Source organism: Arachis stenosperma, chromosome 1 (assembly GCF_014773155.1).
Source record: "Arachis stenosperma cultivar V10309 chromosome 1, arast.V10309.gnm1.PFL2, whole genome shotgun sequence".
NCBI lineage: Eukaryota > Viridiplantae > Streptophyta > Magnoliopsida > Fabales > Fabaceae > Arachis > Arachis stenosperma.
The window spans coordinates 84,364,293-84,375,954 of record NC_080377.1 but is presented as its reverse complement, the minus strand read 5'-3'; the positions used below and the strand labels follow the sequence as shown (position 1 = coordinate 84,375,954).

General features: G+C 47.8%; 2 protein-coding genes across 2 annotated transcripts; both read left to right on the top strand.

Annotated features, from left to right (window-relative positions):
- The first annotated feature begins 5,329 nt into the window (after positions 1-5,329).
- Positions 5,330-7,384, top strand: LOC130981723 (uncharacterized). The gene has a single exon (XM_057905376.1). It carries the CDS (start codon positions 5,330-5,332, stop codon positions 7,382-7,384), a length of 2,055 nt encoding a protein of 684 aa, XP_057761359.1.
- Positions 7,385-7,401: 17 nt separating this feature from the next.
- LOC130981714 (uncharacterized) lies at positions 7,402-10,408 on the top strand. The gene is made up of 3 exons (XM_057905365.1): positions 7,402-7,792; positions 7,949-9,607; positions 9,669-10,408. Exons 1-3 carry the CDS (start codon positions 7,402-7,404, stop codon positions 10,406-10,408), a joined length of 2,790 nt encoding a protein of 929 aa, XP_057761348.1.
- The last annotated feature ends 1,254 nt before the right edge of the window (positions 10,409-11,662 follow it).

Here is an 11,662-nt window from a genome sequence, read left to right as displayed (position 1 = left end):
TTAAATCTAAATCTAAGAATTAACTGAATGAAACTAAATCTAAGAATTGAAAGTACTAAAGATCATGCATTCAATCAAAGCAACAGAAAACAGAGGACAACAAAATAGGAATGGAAGAGAAATAGAATGAAAGGAACTTGACCACCTCAGTTATGTTGGTGGCTATCTCATTCCGCCATGAAAAACATTCATCCTCCTTTGGTGCTAAAACAGAAAAGCCATAAGCGAAGCATCAACACCAAACTTAAAGGTTTGATTGTCCTCAATCAAAGAAGAACTGAAAACAAAAACAAATAGTATGATGAAAGAAGAATAAAAGGATAAAAGAACAAGAGAGAATTAGGATTTGGGAGGTGGATAATTTGAAATCAGGCACTGAGGTAACTTAATTCGGCGTCGCATGCGACGCGTACGCGTGAGGCACGCGTATGCGTAGATCGCACGAATTTCAAGTGACACGTACGCGTCAGTGACGCGTACGCATGGAAGGCTAGGATGGGAAAACGATGCGAACGCGTCGGGGATGCGTCCGCGTGGTGGGGCTTGTGCGTCCAACATAGTTCTAGTCCCACACCAGCATAACTCTCTGGCCAAACACCTTATACACCGATTTTACTCATCCACGCGTGCGCGTGCTTGACGCGTACGCATGGAGTGCCAAAAGTGCAAATGACATGCATGCGTGCTTATTTGTGAGCTAGGCACACTTCCTTTGCCATTCCCGCGTAACTCTCTGTTCACTCTTTATTTTTCACACACACACATATGACGCGTACGCGTCGAGTGCTCATTTTCTTTGAAATATCCGGTTCCTATTCTAAGATAGCTGCATGATCAGAAAAATAGTAAAAACTCAATAAAAATCAAATAAGTAAGAAAACTACTACTACGAAATATAACTAAGGATACGAAATTATTGGGTTGCCTCCCGACAAGCGCTCTTTTACCGTCACTAGCTTGACAATCAGCTCCTCTAAGGATGAGGATCATAGGGGCTCAGCTCTTCACCCCTTACTTTGAACTTCTTTCCTGTGTCTCCATAACGTAGCTCAATATGCTCCAGAGAGAGGATTATGATTACTGTATAAATCCACACTGGATTGCTAGTCAACACCACTTTCATTCCTGGGGGGAAACCTTCAGTGGGGATCTTTTTATTTCTCCATCCTCTGGGTACTCTCTTCTTTTTGGGAACCTCCTCCTTGGTGGATGATGCATTCTTGACACCAAACTTAGGTTTGATGTCAGGAGAAATTTTATTGATTGTCACCAAAGGAGGTTTGAGCTGCAGATTCAGCTGTGCATCATCAGGGGGTTCTTGAAGATTTGGATCAATAAGTTCAGTCTGCATGCACCTCTCTTTTTCACCTGCTGAATGTATATCTTTGAAGACATGAAAGATTAGTTGCTCATTATGCACTCTAAGCACTAGTTCACCTTTTTCCACATCAATTAGAGCTCTTCCAGTGGCTAGGAATGGTCTTCCTAGAATTATAGAAGCATTCTCATCCTCCCCTGTGTTAAGAATCACAAAATCTGCTGGGAGAAAGAACTTATCCACTTTGACCAAGATATTCTCCACTAATCCATATGCAGGCTTTATAGATTTGTCTGCCATTTGTAATGCTATCCATGTGGGTTGTGCCTCTTGAATTTGCAGCTTCTTCTTCATAGACAATGGCATCAAATTGATGCTTGCTCCCAGATCACATAACGCTTTTTCAAAGGTTGTGCTCCCAATGGTGCATAGAATTTGAAAGTTTCCTGGATCTGGCATCTTCCTTGGCAAGTTATTCTAAATGATGGCACTACATTCTTTAGTCAGGACTACTGTCTCATCTCCCTTTAAGCGCTTCTTCTTTGACAACAGCTCCTTCATGAACTTGACATAGATAGGCATTTTCTCCAAAACCTCAGCAAAAGGAATATTAATTTGTAACTTTCTGAAGACTTCCAAGAACTTTGAAAACTGCTTGTCCTTGGTCTCCTTTTGAAGTCTCTGAGGATATGGCATTTTAGGCTTGTACTCAGGAGCCTTTAGTAATGAAAGATGAGTGTCAAGAGAGTCTGGGAATGGGTTATCCGCACGCTTTGGAGGGGCGTGCTCTTCTTCTTCCTTCTTCTCTTCTGGAGCTTCTTTTTCAACTAACTCTTCATTGACCTTGGTCTCAGAGCTAGCTACTTTACCACTTCTCAGTTGAATAACCTTGCAATCTTTTTTAACTGGCTCCTCATCAACTTGTGCTTCCATTCTTGCCACTTGTCCACTTATCAAGGTGATAGCCTTGCATTCCTCCCTTGAATTTGGAATTGTGTTACCAGGAAGGCTATTAGTGGTCCTCTGATCGATTTTATTAACCTTTGTGGCTAATTGACCCATCTGAATCTCCAAGTTCTTGATTGATGCTCTGGTTTCCTGTCTAAAACTTATCAACATTGCTTCCAAATCATTATTCTGTTGGGGCTGAGAAGTTGCTTGCTGAGATGACTAAAACTGGTGGTTATTAAAATTATTCTGTTAAAGTCCACCCTGAGAATTATTATTAAAATTTTGTGGCCTCTGAGGTTGCTCTCTCCACCCAAAATTTGGGTGATTTCTCCATTCCTGATTGTATGTCTTAGACTATGGATCATTATTGGGATTTCTAGGACCACTCCCCATGTAATTGACCTGTTCAGAAAAGGATTGAGCATAATCATAATTATTATTTTGCACAAAATTATCTGTCAGGTCATAAGAGATCTCTTGAGGTGGATTTTGGGTGTTGATAGCTAAGACTTGCATGCCACCCATCTGTTAAGTAAGTAGACTTATTTGCTGAGATATAAGCTTGTTCTGAGCAGAAAGAGCATTAAGAGTTTCTACTTACATGACACCCTTCTTCTGAGAAGCCTCAGAGTTCACAGGATTCCTATTAGATGAGTATAAATATTGGTTGCTAGCAACCAATTCAATAAACTCAATAGTCTCCTCTGGTATCTTCTTCTTGTGTAATGAACCTCCTGCAGAATTATCTAAGCACATCTTGGACATTTCACCCAAGCCTTCATAAAAGATATCTAGTTGGGTCCATTTGGAGAACATGTCCGGAGGACATTGCCTAGTCAGTAGCTTGTATCTCTCCTAAGCTTTATAAAGAGTTTCACCTTCCATCTGCCTGAAGGTCTGAACCGCCACCCTAAGCTTAGACAGCTTCTTTGGTGGAAAAAATTTAGTAAGAAACTCAGTAACAACCTTGTCCCAAGTATCCAAACTCTCCTTGGGTTGGGAATCTAGCCATAGCTTTGCTCCATCCCTTAGGGCAAACAGAAAGAGCATGAGTTTGTACACCTCTAGGTTCATTCCATTTGTCTTCACAGTATCACAAATCTACAGAAAATTAGAAATGAATTGATTTGGGTCTTCGTGGAGAAGATCATGATACTGGCAGTTTTGTTACACCAGGATGACCAGCTGTGGCTTCAACTCAAAGTTGTTTGCAGCTATAGGAGGCACTACAATAGTTTTGCCACAAAAATCTGCAGTAGGAGCAGAGTAAGAGCCAAGTGCTCTCCTTTGATGCTCATTCCCATTCGGGTTTGCCATATTGGCATTATCAGCATTGTTAGGATCCATAGTGGATTCTGCAGCCTTGTAAAGTCTTGCTTGTTGTAAACGTCGCCTGAAAGTTTTTTCAGGTTCAAGATCAAAGTCTAAGAGATGTTCTTTGTCTCTGTTCCTGCGCATAAACAAACAGAAGACAAGAAAGGATGGGAATCTCTACGTCAGAGTGTAGAGAATTTCCAGTGAGATAACCTGTGTAAAAAAATAAAATAAAAATACTAAATAAAATAAATAAATAAACTTCGAAATTTATAAGTGGAATTAAGGCAAAAAAAGTTGAAAATAATAAATAAAAAAATAAAATAAAAATAACTAGGTAATACCAAATTTAAATTCAGAAATTAGAGGAAAATATTAGTGCTATTTATTTATTTTTTTTAAAAACAAAACAAAATAAAAAAAAGAACGAAAAAGAAAGAACAGGGGAGGAGGGGAAGAACGAAAGAAAAAAGAGAAAGTTTAACGGAAAAAAAGAAAAAAAGGACGTAAAGTTTTTGAAAAGGAAAAGAAAAAATTAAAAAGAAGTAAAATAATAAAAAAAGGAAACAGGGAAACGACAACGAAAGAACGAAAGAAAGAAAAAAAATAGCAAAATAAAAAAAAATTATACTAATAAAATAAAAATTATCTAATCTAAGAAATCAAACAACGAGTAGTTGTCAATCATAATCAATCTCCGGCAACGGCGCCAAAAACTTGGTGCGGTATTTCTAACCACAAACTAACCAGCAAGTGCACCGGGTCGTACCAAGTAATACCTCAGGTGAGTGAGGGTCGATCCCACGAGGATTGATGGACTAAGCAACAATGGTTAAATGATTTATTTAGTTAGACAAACAGAAAATGGTCTTGAAATGTTCAAAAGGTTTTAAGAGTGACTTCAAAATATCAGAAGGCAGGCACACAAGTAAATAAGTTGAAAATAAAATATGGGAGAAAATAGTTAAGGCTTCAGAGTTATCTATTTTTCGGATTGAATTTCTTATTAACTATTTTAATCATGCGAGATTTAATTCATAGCAAACTATATGTGACTAGACCCTAATTCCTTAGACCTTTCTAGTCTCCTCTAAAATTCATCAACTATCAATTCCTTGGTCAGTGTAACGGCCTGGCCCAACCTGCCCCGGGTTGGGCCGACCCGATGAGTACCCGACCCGAGCGGTCGGGCACATGCGTCTTACCGCGTGACCCGGACACGCGTCCCTGCCAGCTCCTCGCTGCAGCTATGAGGAAGTTTCGAGGAAGATGGGCCTGTCCTTGCGGGGCCCACCTCTAACACGATATAAATAGGGAAGGACCTGCCCTTCCCCCAAGGTATGTCACCTTTACACCTGTCACATCTCCCACCTGCACACCAACTGACTTGAGCGTCTGAGTGTCTTTGCAGGTGGCACCCCCCCTTTTTCCCATCTCCTCCCGTGACGAGAGCTCGGCTACTCGGCAGATTCTGGCCCAACACTTCCCAGGTCGACGCGTTGCCACACCCATCATTGATCACCCGACTTGTCCGGCATCCGACAACCGAACATTGGCGCCGTCTGTGGGGACCGCGCTCGAATGGAAGTCGCACTGGGTCACGGAGACCAAGCTCGAGGAGCTGGAGCGGAGGGGACAGCCTCCGTCGCCTTGCTAAGGGGGCGGCGGAGGTCCCCCCGACAACACACAGAACAGCACACGAGGACACGACCTTTCGGGGGAACGGGCGGCGACAGCGCCATAATAATGCAGGAGCTACGCCATAGGGTCCAGAACCTAGAACGACAGTTGGCCAATCGGGAGCGGGACGGACGAACCACCGATCCCAGCTACACCCCATCCCCCGAGAGAGAAGAAGAAGACTCCCACCGAAGCCGTCCGCGGCGTACTCCCGCGTCCCGAACGGAAGCGGAGAGCACGCGCGAAGAATCACCCATCCCGAGAAGGCGAAACGACACGATCATCTATTCCAGGGGAAGGTCAACTCGCCGAGCTGCACGTGATCGCGAAGACGAGGACGGGAGAACACGACAACCCGTGATAATGGGCGCCACCCCATTCCACCGATCTATCCTCAAAGTCCGGTTGCCGAAACACTTCGACAAACCAACGGACATGAGGTACGACGGAACCCAAGACCCTCTAGAACACATCACGGCCTTCGAGGCCAGGATGAATCTGGAGGGGGTAGGGGACGAGGTAAGATGTCGCGCCTTCCCGGTAACCTTAGCGGGACCCGCGATCAGGTGGTTTAACGGCCTTCCACAGGGGTCCATCTACAGCTTCTCGGACATGAGCCGCGCGTTCCTGGCCCAATTTACAACACGAATAGCGAAGGCAAAACACCCGATCAACCTTCTGGGGGTTACCCAGAGACAGGGAGAGCCGACAAGGAGGTACCTAGATCGTTTCAACGACGAATGCCTTGAAATCGACGGCTTGACCGATTCGGTGGCCAGCCTTTGCTTAACGAACGGCCTCCTCAACGAGAACTTCCGAAAACACCTTACCACGAAGCCGGTTTGGACGATGCACGAGATCCAGACGGTAGCCAAAGAGTACATAAACGATGAGGAAGTCAGCCGAGTTGTGGCTGCCAACAAACGGCAGTCCGGCTACAATCAACCACCGCAGCACGGGAACGGGGACAGGCCAAAGGAGCGAACCAGGGAAGAGGTGCCAAACAAGACGCCGAGGACATTCCCCCGAGTCGGGAAATTCACCAACTACACCCCCCTCACGCTCCCCATCGTGGAAGTGTACCAACAAATAGCAGAGAAAGGAATCCTGCCGAAGGCCCGACCGCTCAAGGACCGCACCGGAGGGAACAAAAACCTCTATTGCGACTACCACAAAGGTTACGGTCACCTGACGCAGGACTGTTTTGACCTAAAGGACGCACTCGAACAAGCGATAAGAGAAGGCAAACTAGCAGCATTCTCCCACCTTATCAGGGAGCCAAGGAGACGTTATCGCGACGAAGATGAGGAAGGCAAAACCCGTTCGGCCAAGCGACGGCCAGAGCCAGAAGGCGGAGATCACGGCCTCACTGTAATAAACGTAGTGACGGCCAAAAACGCTGCACCCAGATCCAGATCCGCACACAAGAAAGATACAAAGATACTGTCGATTTCCTCCTCATCGATGCAAAGCTCTGAGAAGCCTCCGCTCATCTCCTTCGGCCCGGAAGACCAATGGTTCGACGACTCCCCGGAAAACCCACCCATGGTCATCACGGCCCGGGTGGGAACCGGCCTCGTCAAACGCATCCTCGTTGATACAGAGGCGGACTCGAACATCATGTTCCGCAATGTATTTGACGCGCTAGGGCTCAAAGACGCCGATCTGACGACTCACCAACACGGGGTCATAGGGCTAGGGGATCATTTCATTAAGCCGGACGGAGTGATATCCTTGCCAATCTCGTTGGGACAATCCCAGGGTCGAAGGTCGGCGATGGCCGAGTTCGTGATCCTCCGAGACTCGACTGCCTATAACATCATCTTGGGAAGGAAGACGATCAACGACTTCGAGGCCGTAATCAATACAAAGCTGCTAGTTATGAAGTTTGTTACCGATGACGGATCTATAGGATCCGTAAGAGGAGATATCGAGACGGCGGTCGCTTGCGACAATGCCAGCCTCTCCTTAAGAAAGAAGTCCAAAGAGGCATCCGGCGTGTTCCTGGTCGACCTAGATGCCAGGGTAGACGACAGGCCCAGGCCGGAACCAGAAGGAGATCTAGAGAAGTTCAGGTTCGGCGACGAAGAGGATAGATTCACATTCGTCAACGCGAGCTAAAGGAGCCCTTGGTCGAAATGATAAGAGCCAACAGAGACTTGTTCGCCTGGACACCGGCCGACCTGCCGGGCATAGACCCAAGAGTCATGTCGCATCATCTAGCCATCAAGGCGGAAGCGCGTCCAGTAGCCCAACGTAGGAGGAAAATGTCGGCAGAAAGGGCAGAGGAGGTGGCCAAGCAGACGACCAGCCTCCTCGAGGCAGGCTTTATACGAGAAGTAGACTACTCGACATGGCTCTCGAACGTAGTCCTGGTGAAAAAGCACAACGGCAAGTGGAGAATGTGCGTAGATTACTCTGACCTCAACAAAGCTTGTCCGAAGGATTGCTTCCCCCTCCCTAACATAGACGCACTCGTCGATGCCGCGGCGGGATATCGGTATCTGAGCTTTATGGACGCCTACTCCGGTTACAATCAGATACCGATGCACCGTCCTGACGAAGACAAGACGGCGTTCATAACGCCAGGGGGAACATACTGCTATAAGGTGATGCCATTCGGCCTAAAAAATGCGGGGGCAACGTACCAGAGGCTGATGAATAGGATATTCCATGACCTCATAGGGAAGACAGTTGAAGTCTACGTGGACGACATCCTTGCGAAGACGACACGACCTGACGATCTCTTAAACGATCTGGCAAGTGTCTTTGCGTCCCTCCGGCGATATGGCATGAGGCTGAACCCCCTCAAGTGTGCTTTCGCCATGGAAGCAGGGAAATTCCTTGGATTCATGATAACCCAGAGAGGGGTGGAAGCCAACCCGGAGAAGTGCCAAGCCATACTCCAGATGAAGAGCCCGGGCGATATAAAGGACGTCCAAAGGTTAGCGGGACGGCTGGCCTCGCTGTCACGGTTTCTCGGAGCATCGGCAACAAAGGCCCTGCCGTTCTTCAGCCTCATGAAGAAAGGAATAGCGTTCGAATGGACACCCGCATGCGAGGAAGCCTTTCAGCACTTTAAGGAAATTCTGGCGGCACCCCCGGTCCTCGGGAAGCCAAAAGATGGGGAACCGTTGTACCTTTATCTCGCTATAACAGGAGAAGCTTTGGCCGCAGTCTTGGTGTTAGAAGAAGGGAGGAAGCAGCAACCAGTCTACTTTGTCAGCAGGGCCCTACAAGGGGCAGAATTGAGGTATAACAAATTGGAAAAGCTAGCTCTGGCACTCCTGACCTCTTCGCGGAGGTTAAAGCAATACTTCCAAAGTCACCAGATTGTCGTAAGAACAGACCAAGGGATCCGACAAGTGCTCCAAAAACCCGACTTGGCGGGAAGAATGATGACCTGGTCCATTGAACTCTCCCAATACGACATACGATACGAACCCCGGCAAGCCATCAAGGCGCAGGCGATGGCGGATTTTTTGGTAGAAGTAGCGGGGGATCCGGCCGAAGACACGACCACACGGTGGAAGCTCCATGTTAACGGAGCCTCCAACCAAGCGTTCGGGGGCGCCGGGATCATCCTGGAGAGCCCAGCCGGGGTCGTGTATGAACAGTCAATTAAGTTCGAGTTCCCCGTCTCAAATAACCAAGCAGAATATGAAGCCCTTATAGGAGGACTGGCCTTGGCGACAGAAGTTGGGGCAACGAGGTTAGAGATATGCAGCGACTCGCAGATCGTCACTTCCCAAGTGAACAGGAGCTACCAAGCTAGGGACTCCCGGCTGCAGAAATACCTGGAAAAAGTCAGGGACTTGAGCCGGAAGTTTGAAGAAGTCACGATCCAGCACGTTCCAAGAGAAAGGAACACACGGGCAAATCTCTTGTCGAAGTTGGCCAGCACTAAACCAGGAGAGGGCAACCGATCTCTCATCCAAGGGAAGATGAAAGAGCCGGCAGTCACACTACACCTCTCAAAGCTAAACCCCTCCTGGCTGGACCCCATCACCGACTTCTTAGAAAACGGCAAGCTCCCCGACAACGAAAAAGACGCCAAGAAGCTAAGAAGGGAAGCTGCCAGATATGCCATCATCCAGGGACAGCTGTTCAGAAAAGGGTTCAACCACCCCCTGCTGAAGTGTTTGCACCCCGACCAGACGGATTACGTCCTTAGGGAAGTCCATGAGGGGTGTTGCGGCCACCACATAGGAGGCAAGGCCCTAGCGAGGAAGTTAATCCGAGCCGGATATTATTGGCCATCAATGATGACCGACTCCATGGAATTTGCTAACGTCCTCCCGACCGTTCTCCCAATGGGGAGTCGACCTCTTAGGACCCTTTTCCGTAGGCCCGGGGCAAGTCAAATACCTTATAGTCGCTATTGACTACTACACGAAATGGATAGAAGCCGAACCGCTGGCCAGTATATCCTCGTCCAATTGTAGGAAATTCTTGTGGAGACAAGTCATAACGCGGTTCGGCATCCCGGAAGTCATCATCTCGGACAATGGGACACAGTTCACCGACAAGAAATTCACAGAATTCCTCACCGGCCTGGGCATAAAGCAGAGATTCTCCTCGGTGGAACATCCACAGACAAACGGCCAGGTCGAATCCGCAAATAAAATCATCTTGTTAGGTCTTAAGAAACGGTTGGACAGCAAAAAAGGCGCTTGGGCCGACGAGCTCGCCTCAGTCCTATGGTCCAACCGAACAACAGAGCAGTCCTCCACTAAGGAAACACCCTTCCGACTAACGTACGGGACAGATGCAGTGATACCAGTGGAGATCGGGGAACCGAGCCCACGACTACTCCTGAAGGGAGTAGAGGAAACTGTCGAAAAGGACCTGATAGAGGAAACCAGGGAAATGGCCCACCTGGCCGAAGCGGCATTAAAACAAAGAATGGCCTTACGTTATAATGCCAAAGCGCACAAAAGAAAGTTCGAAGAGAACGACCTCATTTTGAGGCGTAACGACATCGGCCCGCCCACCCTTGGGGAAGGCAAGCTGGCGGCAAACTGGGAAGGACCATACCGAATCAAAGAGGTAATCGGAAGAGGAGCATACAAGCTAGAAAAACTCAGCGGCAAAGAGGTCCCGAGGACATGGAATGCGGATAACTTGAGAAGGTTTTATTCCTAAGCCATTTCTGTAATAGTGCTCCGACGTCCTTGATTATAATGATTAAACTTGCTCGATTTTCACATGCCATTTTTGCCTGTGTTATTGCTAACCTTTTGAGCGAATTTTTGCCTATGTTATTATTAACTTTTCAAGCGACCACTATGAAAACAAGGGTACACGGCCCCGGGACTGATCACCCCGGGAGCCCCTCAGGTCAAAAACGCGATAAACGACCTTAACAAAAAAGAACGCCACAAACGGCGAACGCGAGTAAACGGAAACGAAACGACAGCAAGTAAAACTAGAAATTAAACAGATGGGTAAACGATCCCATAAACCCAGAACGGGCGCTAAAAGTCGTAAGTACAAGGTTCAACAAAAGAAGAGTTCAATAGTACAAACATTATTTCTTCGGCATATCAACGACTTTCCCATCCTTGATGGTCTTGAAAACACCAATTGCCGACACATCGAAGTCCGGAGCAATAATTTTCACTTGAGCTTTGAGGGCATCTTCGGTCGTGAAAATTGCGTTCTTCCCTTGCTCCCTGACCTCCTTGTGTTTCCGCTTGAACAACTCGGCCTCCTCCCGAGCAGCCTTAGCGGTCGCCATCGCTTCGTCCCGCTCTTTCTCCAGAGCGGACACCCGACCTTGCGCGGCACTCAATTGGTTTTTCAAAGTCATCTCCTGCTCCATCAAGCGGGACACAGAGGCATCGGCAGTCTTCAATTTCTCCTCTGCCGAAGTAGCCTTTTTCTGAGCAGCGTCGAGCTTACTCCCCGCTTCAACTAACCGATCCTGAAGTGTTTTAACCTGGGTTTTGTACTTGTTGTTGGCATCAACGGCAGAATCAAGCTTCCGACGAAGCGAGGCCATACCAGAAAGCTCAGCTTCAGCCTTTCGGGCTATGGCCGCGCCGCGAAGGAGGGTACGGTACATCCACCGAGCCTGCCCCGAGAGGTCGGCACCATGAAAGTGGTCCTCCGTACCCGGAAGCAGCTGGGTATCTATGAACGTCCCAGCATCGAAGTTCCTTTCCATGACAGTTAAGACCCCCTCGGGACTAGACTGTGACCTCTGCCTCTTGGGAGTAGGGATGATGGACAACTCCTCCTCCTCCTCACGACGAGATGAAGACGAGTGCCCGGGAACGGGAACCTCTGAAGGAATCGGGGTTGCGAAAGTCGGAGTGGCGACCTTCGCAGACGTCTCAACCTCGGGAGGATGCACTTCCGGAGGAGCTTCTGGAGGAGCCGTCGCCTCCTGTCCTC